At 40.2% G+C, this 18,170-nt stretch overlaps 1 protein-coding gene across 2 annotated transcripts in view; it reads left to right on the top strand.

Moving 5' to 3' along the window:
- The window catches only part of Tnpo3 (transportin 3), a 77,190-nt gene that overhangs the window by 18,129 nt on the left and 40,891 nt on the right, over window positions 1-18,170 (top strand). For both annotated transcript variants that reach the window (XM_087656511.1, NM_001106587.1), the window contains 7 exon segments: window positions 3,261-3,461; window positions 4,475-4,548; window positions 6,303-6,459; window positions 10,426-10,569; window positions 13,511-13,686; window positions 14,648-14,786; window positions 17,373-17,519. In XM_087656511.1, the coding sequence (XP_087512637.1) occupies window positions 3,339-3,461; window positions 4,475-4,548; window positions 6,303-6,459; window positions 10,426-10,569; window positions 13,511-13,686; window positions 14,648-14,786; window positions 17,373-17,519 (960 nt within the window). In that variant the 5' untranslated portion in view covers window positions 3,261-3,338.

The following is an 18,170-nucleotide window of genomic DNA, read 5'->3' as shown; positions in this document are numbered from 1 at the left end:
TGTCTGATGACAGCTATAATGTACTCATACATAAAATAAATGAATACATTTTAAAAATTAAGATTAAATGGAAAATGTATTGGAATATGTGTAGTTATATGTAAATACTGTGCCATTTTATAAGAGACACTTGAGCATCTGTAGATCTTGGTTTCTGGGGTTCCTGGAGCCAGTCCAAAGATACAGAGGTACAATTGTTACCTCTTGCAAATTGGCAGCTGGAACCCCCAGGCTTGATTAGATAAATATTTGATTTCTTTGTCATTGTCATTTCAGCCTTTGCTTGTTCATCATGAGGCACATAATATTTGGTTACCTATTATTGTGAGACACATTACAAGTTAAAACAAAGCTAGTTTACTGTATCGTGCATCTTTGTAGGTTGGGAATTCTTGCAGGGCTCTTTGGCTCGTTGAGGTGTCCATTTAGTGATCAGGTTATTTTGGAAGTTCTCAGGTACGTGCCAGACACTAGTAGGAAAGCCTAGAAGGTTAGACTTAGGCCCCTTTGCAGTCTCAGTGCCTTTCTAAGTTTCCTTACTAGGAGAGTAATTGAAAATTCCTCCGTGGTAATTGGTTCTTAGAGTAATGCTGAGAAATTTGACAAAAGTTCTAAAGCTGCGCCTGACCAGACTGATTTTTGAAGTTCCACAACATCAGTTCTACTGTGTTCTGTCACTTACACAAATTACCTAAGGCCAGACCATATTAAAGGAGAAGAAAAAAATAGATTTGATCTTTAATCTAGAAATAGCATTGACTTACAGCTCTCTCTTACCCATTCATTTTTGGTGATGTACTTTGTCGTCAGTGCTAAATCTATTGGTTTTGGTATGATGATCTATTCTAAATATGCATTTAAAATTTTTATTTGCTAGAATACCTCTCTGACGGGATCCTTTACATCCCTGTGAGCCAGCACACCCAGCTTTGAACTGGTGTTGGGTATAGAACTCTTTATGCTTGGACTTTACTGAGGGTGCCACTTCCCTAGCCCTCTGTTTTTCTTTTTTCTCATTGTTTGGCGGTGGGAGGACACCAGAGATTGAACACTCACCACTGAGCTACAGTCCGGGTAGTTTTTTTTTAATTCAAATTAAATGCCATAGGTTTTTATCTGAATTTCCTCTGTGTTGTATCTGTATTTTCTTCTATTTTAAATTCTCGATTGACAAGACATAGAAGAATTAGAACAGACTATTCTTAGTTATCCCATGCTAACTTAAAGCTTTAGACTAATAGAACCAGTACTACCATTATCAATACACATATGAGAATAGTTATGATTATGAACTTATTTACAGGGTTGGGGAGCAAATCCAAGCCTTTGCAGAGGAAATAAAAGGGTGCTATCTCTGACATATGCTCTTGACCCTGTTCCCCCAATTTATTTTTGTATGCTTTCTTCCTCATTCTTAGGTGGCTGGACTCTAAACTGTCAGATGGTGGCTATCAATGTTGAAGCCTCATTTGGTTATTTGAATCTTGGCTTTTAAAAGTTAATTAACTTGCGTGTATGTGTATAGGTATGAATGTGGCCATACCACCTCTGGAAGTCAGAGGATAGCCTGTGGGAGTGGCTCTCTCTCACTGGGTGGATCCTGGGAATTGAGTGTTCACAGCAGGAACTTTCTAACAATAAGCTGCCTGCCTGCCAGAAGCCATTTTAAAAGAAAATGTGTCTGTCTGTTTGGACCGTGTGTGTGTGTGTGTGTGTGTGTGTGTGTGTGTGTGTGTGTGTGTGTGTGTGATATTAATGTGGGTGCCATGGCACACGTCGAAGTGAGAGGACAGAGTCTGGTGTCAGTCATCACCTTTGACTTTGTTTGAAGCAGGGCCTCTCTAGCTATTTGACACTGCACTGTTCACTGTAGGCTCTCTGGCCTTGGAACTTGCAGGGGAGTTTCCTGGTCTGACTCCCAGTAGTACCGAGGTCCGAGAAGTATCCATGACTGCCTGGAGTTTACGTGGGCCCTGAAGGTACACATTTGAGTATAAGTGCATTTACCAGTTGAGCTTTCTTCTTGCTTCTGAAGTTTGTTGTTGGCTTTTTTTTTTTTTTTTTTTTTTGTTCTTTTTTTTTGTTCTTTTTTTTCGGAGCTGGGGACCGAACCCAGGGCCTTGCGCTTCCTAGGTAAGCGCTCTACCACTGAGCTAAATCCCCAGCCCCCCCCCCCTTTTTTTTAAACAAATTACTGTTTAGAAAGGGCTCAGGGGGAAACCTCTGAATTTTTTTTTTTTTTAAATCTCCGAATTCTTACATGTAACAGTTGTGGCTTTTATAATGGAATTTAGTTTGATGGAATAGAAAATCATTTTTTCTTAATATTTTCAACATATATTTCATTTTCTTCTGAAGTGTTTCAGTCAAAAAAAAAACCCAACAAAACAAAATTCAATTGCTTTTTTTTTTTTTTTTTTTACTGTGTAAAAGATTAACAAGGATAGTGTTTACCACTGTACTAGAGAAGAAACCACCACTTAATCCACTAATGGAAGACATGGATGTCTTAGTAGCACAGTCTTTTTAAAGTTCTTCTGGTTATTAAATTTTCACTGATAGAATGCTACTGCTTTCCTGCTTCCAGTATGGGAAAGAAAATTCCTTACGTGTAACAAATGTTACAAGCAACGATTTTCTGTCAAGCCATTTCATATAGAAGGAAGGTGTGTGTGTGTGTGTGTGTGTGTGTGTGTGTGTGTGTGTGTGTGTGTGTGTATAAATGCCTACAGTTAAAATACATATAATAAGTCTTAGCAGCATATTTGATACTGCAAGATATAGAACACCTTCAGTGGTTTTCTTTTGTTTGTTTGTTTGTTTCATTTATTTACATTCCAAATGTTGCCCCCCCCCTGGTCCCCCCTCCAAGAATTCTTCACCCCCTCCCCTTTGCCTCTGAGAGGGTGCTCCCCCACCTGCCCAACACCCCCTCCCCCACATATACACATATACTGGCATCCTCCTTCCCTGGGGTACAAGTCTCTACAGGATTAGGGGCAGCCTCACCCACTGTGGATAGACAAAGCAGTCCTCTGCTACTTATGTGTCGGACCACAGACCAGCCCGTGTATGTCCTCTGGTTGGCAGCTCAGTCTCAGGGAGCTCCCAGGGATCCAGGTTAGTTAATACTGTTAGACTTCCTATGAGGTTGCCATCCCCTTCAGCTCCTTCAATTCTTCTCCTGACTCTCAAAACTATATGTTAAAGTTATATGACTTTAAATTTATTTATAAAAATAAGATATCTTTTATTTTCAGGTTCATGCGTGGGAGATTTCTGATCAATTGTTACAGATCCGACAGGATGTGGAATCATGCTATTTCGCTGCCCAGACCATGAAAATGAAGATTCAGACCTCATTTTATGAGCTTCCCACAGACTCCCATGCTTCTTTAAGGGACTCATTGCTAACTCATATTCAGAACTTGAAAGACTTGTCACCTGTCATTGTAACACAGGTAAATCCTGTACTCACTAAGGAAATTTCTAAGGTCTTTTGAATACATTACATTCATTTTGGTTAGCATTGATAGGCCATGTAAGGTAATGTAATTTTATTGCTATATTTTCACAACTGTAGCAAAATAAAAATTTTAATCTTTTTACTAGTCTTTGGTTCATTAGACTTCACCCATTAGGTATTGGAAGTGAGGAGATGAGTGTGTGTTCTCTCTAGCATGTGTTCCTTACTCTCAAAATTGCAGATGATTAAAAAAATAAGTTAATTATTCTGGATCAGAGTCTTGTAGTTAACTTTAAAAAAAAATCTTTTCTGGAAGTTAGTAAAAGTCTTACAAATAAAACATTGAATGTTTTGGCTTTCCCCTTTAGCCAGGTAAATACATTAGAAGGTAAAGTCTACCCATGTGTCCTTTGACATAGAGCTGCTCTTGGATTAGGCTTCAAGATGAGGACGGAAGAGGGGGTGGCAGTCCGTGAGGACGGAGTCTGACTTTGTCAGTAGCTTTGGGTTTTTGTCAAAGTAGACTTTGTCCATGAAGTTCTGTGGTTTTGCCAAATAAAGGTAAAGAGTGTCATATTCTGAGGACATCTATATTTTTAAACATATTTTGTTGTGTTTAAGCTGAGCTTAGTGGTTTAAACCTATAATTCCAGCACTTGGGGGATAGAGAAAGGAGAATCAGGACTTCCAGTGCAGTCTCTGCTACATAATGGGCTTGAAGCTACCCCAAGCTACGTGAAACTCTCAGAAGCACCAATGGAATATATATTCTAGCTATCAAGTATATTTTGTTGATTCTTTTGATTTTGTCTTTAATTTTTAAGGTTAATCTTTAAATCCAAGCAATTTGTAGATAAATGGGTAGATAGACTTTCATGGGGAAGGAGGAAAAAGGATGCTGGTCTTAACTGTCACATTGTTGGGAAGAAATGTGTCTGCTTTCTGTTAGCTTTGATGGTGTCTGTTTATCTGGTCTATTCATTTATTTAATCTCTCTTCCCTGTTCAGCTGGCTTTAGCAATAGCAGACCTTGCCCTACAGATGCCTTCTTGGAAGGGATGCGTACAAACATTGGTAGAAAAGTAAGTAATTTGTAATTTGTATCTTACTTATTGGATTACCATAAATCCACACAGAAATCTGCTCCACTAACTAGACACTTGATTATTTTCTAAATTTTGAACATAAAATTACATATTTAAAAAAAGATTTTGAAAAAGTTAATTACGTGTGGATATGTGTGTCTGCATGTGGTTATGTGCACATGAGTGCAGGTGCCTAGAGAGGGCAGGTGCGTCCTATCCTCTGGAGTTGGAGATATTTGGGAACTACCTGATGGGGGTGCTGGGAACTGAATTTCGGTCCTCTGGAAGAGCAGCAAATCCTCTTAATCACTGAGCTGTTTATTTCTCAATTCCCAATTGATATACTTTTTATTTATCTTCAAAAAATTGTTTATTGTATGTATGCATGCCACATTATTTATGTCAAGTTCAGAGGACAGTTTGAAGGAGGAGTTGGTTCTCTCTACCATGTAGTTTCTGTACATTAAGTTGAGTCAACGTTGGGCTTAGTGACAAGCAGGTTTACAGACTTCAGTTTCTCCAGCCCCTGAGTTATATATTATTAACTTCGTTTAAAGAAAGTAAATGTTAGGGCTGGGCATGGTGGTTGCATGTCTTTAATCTCAGAAGTCAGGAGGCAGAGGTGGGCAGATCTGTATGAGTTCATGGTTAACCTGGTCTGCATATTGAGTTCCCAGCCTATTAAGGATACATTGTCTGCCAATAAGCAAGTAAATTCAAGGCTATGTTATCTATCTATCAATCAATAAATAAATGTGGTGATTCACTTTTTTTGGTATAAACTCATAAATCCACATATGATATATAGACCTCATGAAATTGATAGCTATCTTTTTTTTTCTTTTCTTTTTTTCGGAGCTGGGGACCGAACCCAGGGCTTTGCGCTTGCTAGGCAAGCACTCTACCACTGAGCTAAATCCCCAACCTGATAGCTATCTTTTAAATTGAGTCATTATGATTGATCAGACCTGTGGAGTCAGAAAGACACTGGTGTTGTATACTGAAGCTTCTAACAATACAGAACTGAGTCAAGTTAGCAAAATATTTGACTGTGCATGAGTGTGCACACATGTAATAGTTTAAAATTAACTAAGACTGAGAGCTGGAGAAGGTTCATACTACTCTTCTGGAGAATTAAGTTCACATCCCAGGACCCACATTGGGCAGCTTACACTGCCTGTAACTCTAGGTCCAGGGGTATCTAACACTTCTGACCTCTGTGGCCATTTACATTCATGTGCACATAGCACACCTCCCATACATATAATTAAAATAAAAATAAATCTTTTTAAAAGGCTAACTAAAACTGACTTATCTTCCTTTCTACCTCCATATCTATTCTCCCTTCCTCTCTTCTCTCCCTTCCTGTTTTTCCTCAGCCACATAACAAGTTAGAAGCCAGCATGGAATGCATGAAAGTTTGTCTCAATAAAACAAACTTTTGCTGGGCATTGGTGGCATATGCTTTTAATCCCAGCACTGGAAAGTCAAGAGGCAGGTTGGATCTCTGTGAGTTCAAGGCTACCCTGGTCTACAGCGTGAGTTCCAGGACAGCCAGGCCATCCAGAGAGTCCCTATTTCGAAAAAACAAAAAATGAAACAAAACAAAGACTATATTTCATTTTTTATTAATATTTGGAATGATGCTTTTCTTGTTCGGAATGCTGGGCTATTCTGATGGGTTATATTGTGATTGTGTATTTTCTGTCTCTCAGTGACTCATGATATATCCTTCCTTTTTTGTTTTACAGATATAGCAATGATGTAACTTCTTTGCCTTTTTTGCTGGAAATCCTTACAGTGTTACCTGAAGAAGTACACAGTCGTTCCTTGCGGATTGGAGCCAACAGGCGCACAGAAATTATAGAAGACTTAGCCTTCTACTCTAGTACAGTGGTTTCTTTATTGGTAAGTTCGAAATTTGTTGGTAAAGGGCAGGAACCATGGTGTTGTTATTTTGTGACCTGAACTCAGAGATCTGCCTGCTCCTGCCTTCTGAGTGAGTATTGAGATCAAAGATGTACACCACCACATATAATTCCTCAAAATTACCTGTATTTATTATGTGGAAAGGAGCATATATACCTGTACACCATAGGATGTGTGTAGAGGTCAGAGAGTAGTTTGCACACGTAGATTTTCTCCTATTATTTTGGTCCCAGGAATGAGACCACCAGTTTTAGTAGCATGCATCTTTAAGCCACCCAGCAAGCCATTTTATTTTTTTTTAAAAGAGTCTCATGCATCCTAACTTGGCCTCAAACTTGCTTCATAGCAAGTTTTATAGCTTCATAGCTGAGGATGAGCCTGAACTTCTGATTCCCCCTTTCCCCTCCCTCTTCCACCTGATTCTGCCTCTCAGGTGCAGTATTAGAAGTATGTGCTAGCATACCTGTCCTTCATTTTTTCTTAATGTTTTTATTTTTCTGTATGTTTCTGTGTCAGTGGAAGTCAGAAGATAGCATATGTTCCCCTGGAGCTAGAGTTCATAGGCAGTTTGAGCTCGTCAGTGTGGATTCTAATACCTGAACTCTGGTTCTCAGAAAGAGCACCAGTGCTCTTATCCTCAGTCTTGAGCAGTCTCTTCAGCCTCCAGCCATTTTATTTGTGAGATTTGGTTTCACAGAGCCAGTGGACTCAAGTGGTCTCCTGCTTTAGCTTCCTGAGTAGTTGAGACTGTGGGGGTTCCAGTGCACTGATTACTACTAACCTTTTAACATACTCAGCCCCACTGAGTAAGGATTCCTCAAAAGAAATTAAGCCTAATATCTTAGGGCATCCATTCCTTTATTGTCCTCATAGAGATAAAACTAAGAGGCCGGATGGATTTAAGATTTTTTTTTTTTTAAGATAACATGTCTCATAGTTATTTCATGCTGCATCTTACCCAAATATCAGGTCTGATACTTCACTAGTAATGTTGGGATTGCCTCTGGTTTAGTGTAATGTCATTCTGATGCTTTCATGTCTAGTGTGCTTTTTCTTTTTTACAGTGTACTTTGTATGAAAATAGTATTTTATGAGCTATCTAATATTTTTTTTAAAGATATCTATTTAATTTGGATCTCACAGTATGTCTCTGGCTGGCTGCAGATCCCCTGAAACTGGGATACAGATGGTTGTGAGCTGCCTTGTAGGTGCTGGAAATAGAACCAGGGACCTCTGGAAGAACAGCCAGTCCTCTTTTTTTTTTTGGCTCTTTTTTTCGGAGCTGGGGACTGAACCCAGGGCCTTGCGCTTCCTAGGTAAGCGCTCTACCACTGAGCTAAATCCCCAGCCCCACAGCCAGTCCTCTTAACTGAACCCTCTCGCCAGTCTGGTTCCTAGCAGGCCCTGGCCCTAAAGCAAGACTTGAGAAGTTTGGGTCCTTGCTGTGTCATATTAAGCAAGATAATTAACTCTCCTGCCTTAGTTTCATCATCTGCATAATGGAAGTAATAGTATCTGTTTCATTTTGAGGAGACTGAGTTAATGTATATAAAGTTATTAAAATCATGTCTAGCACATGATAGGGTTCAGTAAACCATATGGCTGGTCACTTATTTGTTGGTTATATGCTTCTTCTTTGGCCAAATGTAATGCCCATGAAGAAATAGAAAAACAGAAGCAAGCCCATATTTATACTTGTATAGCCTTTCTCTCTCTTGTTTGTTATCCTAAAGGAAAAAAATTGATTCTAAAATGAATGTTTTTGCCAAGTGTGGCAATACACACCTGTCATCCTAACAATTGGGAGGCTAAAATGGAAAGTTGTGAGTTTGAGGCAGCCTGAGCCACAAAATGGTGTCTCAATAAAATAAAAAAATAAATATAAATCCATCACTATTGTTTTATAGAGACAAAATGATATATAGTGACATGTTACAGTTCCATTCTCATATCTCCAGCAGCCTAGTACTGGAAAACACTAACAAAACAGTCACCAGGACTAGGGATGGAGACATTGTTGCTAGACGGTGTGCACCAGTCCCTGGACTCCATCCTCAACACCAAAGGAAAACAGTACCTTCATCTACGGGACGTGGTGCTGCACTTCAGAGGCAGAGACAGGCAGATCTCTGTGAGTCAGAGTTAGCTAGTGAAGAAACTGTCTCAGAAAAAGAAGGACGGAAGGAGGGAGGGAAGAAAGGAGGGAGGGAGAGAAGACAGAAAAAAGCATCAGTGCAGATTATGAAGCTTTGAGCCTGGGGGATTTTTTTCAATGTAGTTTATATTTCTGATGTAAACATAAATGTCAGAATTTTATCTCTTAGACTATGGTTGCCACCATCTTGAAATTATTTTTTAAATTGATACCAGTTGATTATTGGCAGTGAATTAAGAGGCATTATTCTGGTTTAATGGAGACGGTTCTAGAAGTCCAACTGCCAGACTTCAGATCTGGTGAATAATACATTTTAGGACATAGCCCTTTCCTCTGTGCATCTTGAACCTCATGGCAGTTATGATAGTTATTGGGGGGTAGGGGCAGTAAAGGGGTTATTTACTATTCATCACCAAAGGAAGTCAGGACTAGACAGTTATGTTTTAAGCCCACTGCCCATAAGCTGTCTTGAAACGTTCTCACCTTGAAGAAGTTGCACTATGCTTTACTTTGGCTAAATATAGCACAAAGACTTTTGGTATGACTTGTTTATGTCTTTTGTAAAAACTTCCCTTTTGTAGTACTGGGAATTGAACCTACAGTCTCTGTGTATTCTAAGCTATTGTTTTACCACTAAGTTATTTCTTATATTTACAGATCCCCCTTTAAAAAACAACTTGCTTTAAAAGGCTTTTTTTGTTAAAGACGTAAATTTATACATACGTCTTCCAGGTGCTTTGCCTGCATTTTTGTCTGCACCATGTGCATTCCTGGTGCCCTCTGAGCCTAGAAGAGATCTTGGATGATGTGGAACGGGAGTTACATATAGATGATTGTAAGCCACTCTGTAGGTTCTGGAAATTGATCCTGGGTCCTCTGCAAGGGCAGCAAATGCTCTTAACTCCTGAGCCATCTTTCCAGAATCCCTCCCCCATCATTTATTTGTTTAGTATTTGTATGTGTGTCTCTACCCTAGTACACATGTGGAGATGGAGGGCAACTTGAAGGATTGTTTTTCCCCTTCGTTATGTGGGTTAGAGGGATTAAACTCAAGTCATCATGTTAGGTGGCAAAGCAACTTTACGTGCTAAGCCATCTTACCCTTCCCCCTCTCTCTGTCTCTTTCTCTTTGAGATAGTGTGTCTCCTTGATTCAGTTAGACTAGCTGCAGGCCAGCAAGCCCCAGGGATCCTCCTGTCTCCCCTTTCCCAGCACTGTGATTGCAGATGTGCACCACCGTACCACCAGGCCTGGCTAGAGTAGTGCTGGGGATCCAAACCCAGACCCTCATGCTTGGGCAGCAAGCACTTCACTGACCAAGCAGTCTTCAGAACTTTAGGTACCGATTTTTAATATGGGGAATAAACAATGCTATACTTTAAAAATAGTTGTATTGATGAGTACAGTAGTGCATAAGCAGGAACTAAGAATCTTAGTTATTTTTAATGTCTGGTTTAGGATCTTTAGCCTTTCTGTGCCTCAGCTTCCCCATTAAAAAGAGTAGATAGGGGTTGGGAATTTAGCTCAGAGGTAGAGCACTTGCCTAGCAAGCGCAAGGCCCTGGGTTTGGTCCCCAACTCTGAAAAAAAGAAAAGGGAAAAAAAAAAAAGAGTAGATAATGCATGCTGTAGCATTTTACTGGGAATCATGGTAGTGGTAATAGGACTTAGAACAGTGGCACTTACAAAGAACTTGTGACTTCCTGTTTTTATTCCAGTATGGGCACAGTGATTATAATGGTGACTTCAGTATAAAGATTTTTTTTAAAAGTATGTTTTTCTTCTATTTAGATGACATGTGTAGAGAAAGCAGGAACTGACGAGAAGATGCTTATGAAGGTCTTCCGATGTTTGGGAAGTTGGTTTAACTTGGGAGTTTTGGACAGTAACTTCATGGCTAATAATAAGTTATTAGCACTCCTTTTTGAGGTTTTGGTAAGTAAGGCTGTACCTGCTATTGCCACTTTTAATAATAACCTTCTGGGACATCTCAGTGTTTTATTTGAGAAACACTTTGTGTCTTAAGAATACCATAAGAAGTGTGTCTGAAGACAGCAACAGTGTACTTATATACATAAAATAAATTAAAAAAAATCTTTAAAAAAAGAGAAAAGAAAAAAAAAGAAAAGAATACCATAAGAAGTTGAGCTTGATGGCACATGCAGAAGTAGCTGCAGGAGGATTAGGAGTTTAAGGTCATCCTTAGCTAAATAGCAAATTTGAAGCAAACCTGAGCTAAATGACACCCCTCTTAGAGGAGGAAAAAGCCTACTGAAGCTGGCATGTATGTAATGGAGCATGAGCTTCTTTTTGAAACTCTTAAAAATGTTTTCATTATTTACTTTGTGTATATATGTTTATTTTACTTGAAGTCATGTACATACTCTGCACCTGTGTGGGTGTTAGAGACTTCTGTATAGATCCTCACCCTCCATCTAGTTTCTGAGGCACCATCTCTCGTTGTTTACTGTGGCGCTGCCTACCTCAGGATAACTGGCCAGATAGCGCGGCTGTTCTCCTGTGTTTGTCTCCATCTTACCGTCTTACCGCCTTACACAGGTCTGGGGAGTCGGGCTTTTGTGGCAGACCCTTCTTTACCCCTCGAGCCACCTACCTGCCCCACCTTCTTTTCCTAATAAAGTGTCTCTACTATTACTTCTTTAAAGAGCAGGGGTGATGGTAGAGAGACAGAGTGGTTAAGGGCACTGATTGCTCCCAGAGGATGCAGGTTTCATTTCCTGCACCTACATGGCAGCTCACAACTGTCTGCAACTCCATTTCTGGGGGATTTGACAGATTTGACATCTTCTGGCTTCTGTTGACACCTAGTGTACACATGTGTGGGTGTGCGGGTGTGCGAGTGCATTGTACACACACACTCACACACACACACACACACACACACACACACATCAGTAAAACACCCATACACATAAAAATAAATCGTAAAAAAATATTGAAAATTGGGATGATTTACTTGTTGTCTCTCCAACTTAAGGGTCTGTTATCGTTGTTATTCAAGAAAGACTTAATGGTGATGACTTTACTAAATTTACAGAAGCTCTCAACTCTGTTGGTAAATGAGAACCCTGCAGATTCCCTTCTTGTACTTCTTTTTGTTTTGAGACAGTCTTGGCTGTGCAGCAGCCTGGCTTGCAGCTCTCTGGGTGGTCCTGGTTATCTTGAGATTGAAGAAGCTGCTGCTCTCACCGACTTAGTGCTCACACTGGAGCCTGAGTTACCACGGTGGCTCCTCCTTGAACCCTCGGATATATTCTTAGTCTTATAAATTGTGTTTAGGATTTGTTCCCTGGTTATGATGCTTAGATTTCCCTTTACTATGCTTTTTGGGTTGATTGCTTATTTTTTGAACTTCCTCAAGTAACTTCCAAAGAAAATGTACACAGGTAATAAGCAGGTTTTTGCATGACCAAGACATTTTTTTATTACTTTTTTGAACTCATTTGAACACCTGATCTTCTGCCTCCGCCTGTCAAGTACTGGGATTAAAGGCACTACAATTAATTGGATTTTAAAAAATCAGTTATTATATGTGTGTGCTTGCCAGAAGACAAGTTATAGAGGGGTTGTTATCTCTACTATGTGGGTTCCAGGGATCAAACTCAAGTTGTTAGGCTTTCCAAGTGCCTTTATCTACAGAGCCATTTACCAGCTCTGAGACTTGTTTAAAGTCAAAGCTACCTTGGAGCTTCCTCTGTCCCATACTGATCTTGAATTTGTAGTAATCCTCTTGCCTCATCTTCCCAAAGTGCTTAAATTATTAATGTACTCTATGAGACCCAGCAAGAAGTAGTAGTTTTCACCTTTGATTAATTCATTAGGTAGGTGTGGTTTAGGTCCATTGTTATTTTCTTCAAAATTTCAAACCTTTGTGTTCTCATATGCTAGCATGTGTCATTGTGAATGAGAAACTGGGAATTTTGCCATTTCTATATTATGCCTCTTCTCCACCCAGATTTACTTATTTATTCATTTATTTATTTAGTAACAGGGTTTCTCTGTGTAACCCTGGCTGCCCTAGAATTCGCTATGTAGACCAAGCTGGTCTTACTCAGAGAGATCTGTCTGCTTCTTCCTCTGGACTGACTGCTGGGATTAAAGGTGTGTGACACCACTGCCTAGCTTTAGCCAGAAGTTTTTAGGGTCTTTGCTTAACTTTGGTATTCTGAGACCTCACTTGGGTATGTAATGAGCCTTTTGGAGTTATTAAGCCCTTTTGTTGTAAGTGTAGGGCAGAAGCATGCCATTCCTTTGAGAGAAATGGTATAAACAGAGACAGGAATAATCTGGTAACTGCCAGGCATGGTGGCTCAGACCTAGGATCCCGGTACTCTGGTGGCTGAGAGGGGTATTGTGTTTCCAAGCTACAAAATACTGTCAGTTCTTTAAAAACAGAAGAAATCTGGTGTGCTGATACAATATCTTTTATCCCAATACTTTGAATCTCTGTGATTTTAAGGCCAGTTTGGTCTATATAGTGAGTTCCAAGCCACCCAAAGGCTACAGAGTGAGACTTCATCTCCCCACAAAAAAAAAAAAAAAAAAAAAAAAAACAGAAGAAAAATCTATATGAGGCTGAGGGATAAAGACTTTACAGTTTTTTGGCATGTCCGGAAATAAGGAAGATGTTGTCTTGGCGAGGTCTGCCATTATGGGGCTGTTCTTAGTGTACTCTCAGCCAGACAGACATAGGAGTACACTGGCATGCATTTCTGTAATCCTGGCACATGGGCACAGAGGCAGGAGAAATTGTCACACAGTAACAACAAAAACAATTTTCAAAAGAAGGTTGTGGTTGTTTTCCTTGGACTACAATGGTTCTGATTTCTGCTTCCGTATTCCTTCTGTTTTCCAGCAACAAGATAAGACCTCATCTAACCTACACGAAGCTGCTTCTGACTGTGTGTGCTCCGCTCTCTATGCTATTGAAAATGTAGAGACTAACTTGCCATTGGCCATGCAGCTTTTTCAGGGCGTCCTGACACTGGAGACTGCCTATCATATGGCTGTGGCACGGGAAGATTTAGACAAGTGAGTAATTGCTGGAGACTGGAGCTCTGGTTGCCTACAGTCTGTGGTTTTTCAAATCTTTGTTATAGTTTACCCCTCGTGTTTTGATTCCCATGCCTTTGTAAATGTAAAGTGCATGCTATCTGAAGTGCCATCTTGGATCTGGGAGAGGATTACAGCAGTTCTTGATTGTATTTTCTTTACTCTTGAAATGAGAAGACTAAGAAATAGGCATGAACGTTAAAGTCTCTAGTTTAGGGGCTGGAGAGATGGTTGGATGGCTAAGAATGGATTATGCTCCTGCAGAGAACTTGAGTTTGGTTTTTAGTACCCATGTCTGGAAGCGCGCCCCCCCCCCCCCCAACTGCCTTTATTTCCAACACCAGGCAATCCAGTGCTTTCTGTACCATGAGCGCAGCATGCATATCCCCACAGGGAGACACATAATTAACAACCACCACCAAGATAATAATTTTGAAATGTCTACTTTGGAATTTTTAAATTTTTTTAAGATTTAGTGTTGTTCTTTACTTGTATTAAGTGTGTGTGTGTGTGTGTGTGTGTGTGTGTGTGTGTGTGTGTGTGTGCGCGCGCGCATATGAATGCAGGTGTCAGCAAAGACCAGAGGCATTGGATCCTGAGCTGGAGTTATAGAAGACTGTGAGCCCCTTGATGAGGGTGCTGAAATCATACTCAAGCCCTCTAGCAGACCAGTGCTCTTAGCAACTGAGCCATCTCTCCAGAACCCTAATTTGGAAGTTTTATTATAAAATTTGTTGTAGAGAATATGAATTGGCTGACCATTATATACTTACTGTATAGACATGAACAACCTACGTACAGCAGTGCCCAGAGATTATGATGCCCAGAGTGAGTTATTCACCAAGTGCTCCTCAGCCAGGAGCCTTAAGTTCCCTTGACTATGAGTATGTGTATGTGAAGCCTAGATTCTTGACCTGGTACTCTCATTCCACCTCCACAGAGTTCTGAATTACTGCCGTATCTTCACCGAACTATGTGAAACTTTTCTGGAAAAAATTGTCTGTACTCCAGGCCAAGGTCTGGGAGATCTTCGAACTTTGGAATTGCTTCTTATCTGCGCAGGCCACCCTCAGTATGAGGTAGTATCCACACTGTATTAAGGCTGTTAGTCTCCGGTTGCATAGAGCATATTCTAGCTGTCTGTCGAGAAACGACAGTCTTGTTTTTAATTAATTTGACCGGAGAGTTGCATCTGGTTTTATTTTTTTCAACTTCATTATTTGTATCTGGGGCTTGGGAGCAGCACATATGCTCTGGTGTGAGGCAAAGCAAGGCAGTGTTAGGCAGTCAGTTATCTCCTACTCTCATGTTGGTCTGGAATCCAACATACTTCACCTTCACCCAGCGAGCCATCTTAATGACTCCATAATTGGGTTATTTTAAAGAACTCTGTTTCGGTTTCTGTTTTGTTTGCATATTTGGTTATTAAGGTTGACTGTTGTAGGCAACTCAGAATCTATCAGAAAGAAAACCTATGGGGTTGGGGATTTAGCTCAATGGTAGAGCACTATAATGCCTAGCAAGTGCAAGGCCCTGGGTTATACACACACACACATCCCAGTTCCAGGACAGCCTGGGCTACACAGAGAAGCCCTGTCTTAAAAAACCAAAAAAAAAAAAAAAAAAAAAAAGTTTCCTCTCTTTTACCTGGGACATGCCTTTAATCACAGCACTCAGGAATCAAATGCAGGAGGATCTTGCATTTGAGGCCAGCTGCTGCACATAGTGAGTTTCATTTTTTATAAAAATACTTCTCAAAGGTTTTTGTGAGTTGGATATGATATCACATGCCTATAATGCCTATAATTGCAGCTCTTGAAGGCCGAGATAGAGGATCAAGAGTTGAGGCCAACATGGGCTACTTTGTGATTACCAGGCTAGCCTGGGCTACATGGATACTATATTTATTGAAATCATACTTTTCTTTAAGACACTCCCTTTTTGGTGCTGAGGCTCAGTCTCAGGGCCTTGCATGTGTTAGGCAGATGGATACCACCAAGCTGCATCCCCAGCCAGCCCTTCCATTTGTTTGTTTTTAGACCACGTGTGTATCCCTGGCTGTCCGGCTGGCCTGGTAAGGATCCGTCTCCCGGGTGCTCAGACAGTAGGCATGGACTACTGTACCACTTACCAGTTTCCTAGATTTTAGGGGCTGGACATATGACTTAGTGGTTAAAAGAAGTCGCTACTCTTCCTGAGGACCCAATTTACTCCAATATAGCTCCAGTTCCCAGGGAACCAAGACCCTTTTCTGGCCTTTATGAGCATTGCATTCACATGGTGCACAGCCACACATACAGACAAACATCCATATACATAAACATAAGAGAGAAATTTAATCTTTTCTTGAATTTTTACAAGGTTCTGTATTCAAGAAATTATACTTCCTTTTTATCACATAGAAATAGTAAAGAGGGTTGGAGAGATGTCTCAGTAGTTAGGAACACATACTGCCTCCAGAGAACCAGAGTTCAGTTTCCAGCACCATATCTGGTAGTGTACAACCACCTACACCTCAGGCACCAGTAGGATGTGACGCCTCTGACATTCCTGGACACCTGCACTTATTTCTCCCCACATGGTACACAGTAAAAATAATACAAATAAAGCTTTAGATCTTATTTACTTTTAAAGAAAGAAAACCTAGCTAGGCAGTGGTGGCACACACCTTTAATCCCAGCACCTGGAAGCAGAGGCAGGGATTAGAGTTCCAGACTAGTCACAGAGTGAGTTCCAGGACACCCAAGGCTACACAAAGAAATCTTGCCTCCAAAAAATGGTGTGTGGAGGGGTCTTGCATTTCATTTGAACAGCTTCTTTGGTTCAAAGAAAAGAACAGGTTCTTTTCTTTGGTTCCTTAGTAGAAAGGAGCAGCAGCAGGTCTCTCTTCTCTGCTCGTTCTTTTTCATTCCTGTGGTTCTCAGCACAGGCAGGTACTTTTTGCTTATCTCTACAGAATCTCCTAAGGACTTGTAGATTAGGTAAAAATTAAAGCACTATTGCCCTGTGTGGTAGCAGTCACTTCTGAAGTGGCGCCGGTTGGAAGCTAGCTGTGATTGGAATTCCATCCATCTCGGCCATCCTTCATGGTCATGAAAACAGCCAAGTGAGAGCTGGGCTGCCTAGAATTGTGTGTGCCTAGAATCCCAGCACTTGAGAGGTGGAGGCAGGAGAATAGGGAGTTCAGAATTCATTCTAGCTCTGAATTCATTCTTAGTGACTCTAAGGTTAGCCTTGACTACATGAGGCCTTGTCTCAAAGTGGGGGAGGAGTGTGAGCTTAGGATCATCAAGGAATTAAAGTTGGCTAGCCTGGAAGAGATCTTCTGATGTGAGCATAATTAAACATTCTAGAAATGTTTGAGGAAACTAAGCCTTGGAAAACGTATGTTTTGTTTTCTATAGAATTTAATATTCTTTGGGAAAAGTTTTCCCCAATATAAATAGAGAATAGAAAGCTAGTTATCTAACTGGACGTTGAGGCCTACTTGGGAGGATATTTCAGAGGTAACATAACAAATCGATAGAAAAGGTGGCTTCCTAACTAACTGCATACATGTTATGGAATAGTGTTATGTCCTTCCTATATGGTAAATAGTAGTGAAATTATTTTTTCTTCTGTTCTTTTCCTTCACAAATAAACCATCTTCTTTTCTTACCTAACAGGTAGTAGAAATTTCCTTTAACTTTTGGTACCGGCTAGGAGAACATTTATACAAAACCAATGATGAAGTTATTCACAGCATCTTCAAAGCATATATTCAGAGGCTGCTTCATGCCTTGGCTCGACACTGCCAGTTGGAACCAGACCATGTAAGCACCCTTGTTTGCTTTAAACTTCTACCTTTTGGTTTTAATTTGAAAAACAGAAGAAAAAAAAAAAAGTACTAGATCTAACAGTCTTCAAGTTGTTTTCACTTTAGCTTACAGTGAAGAAGTCAATAGTAGTATAATAAAAATTAGACCCGTGTAGGAAAATTGTACCTATTGAGCCAACAATTTTTTACCTAGGAATTTGCCATAGGTGATATTATAGAATATGATTAACTATGTTCAGAAACTCAGTGAACCACTATACAGCAATTAATAGCAATAACTTCTGCAATAGTAATAGGTTAAGTGATAAAAATCAGCGTCAAATTCTGTAGTTTGCTTGGGCCTTTTGTTTTGTGTAGTGTCAGGGACCAAACCCATACCTTGACCATGCTAAACCAGTGCTCAAGCTGAGCTGCATTTCCGTGTCCTTGGTGGTTTGCTTGGTTTTTTTTGTTTCATTTTGTGTTGAGACAGTTTAGTGATGGCTGGCCTAGAATTTACTGTTTAGATCAGGCTGGCCTCCAGCTCAAAAGATCCACTACCACTGCTTACCAAGCACTGGGATTAAAGGCGTGCACCATTATATCCTCCTGGTTTGTTTCTACTTTGTTTTTAATAGTGTAGGATGCATAGGTTAAAAAACCCCTA

Source organism: Rattus norvegicus, chromosome 4, assembly GCF_021556685.1.
Source record: "Rattus norvegicus strain SHRSP/BbbUtx chromosome 4, alternate assembly SHRSP_T2T, whole genome shotgun sequence".
Taxonomy (NCBI): Eukaryota; Metazoa; Chordata; class Mammalia; order Rodentia; family Muridae; genus Rattus; species Rattus norvegicus.
This window is presented reverse-complemented; position numbering and strand designations above follow the sequence as displayed.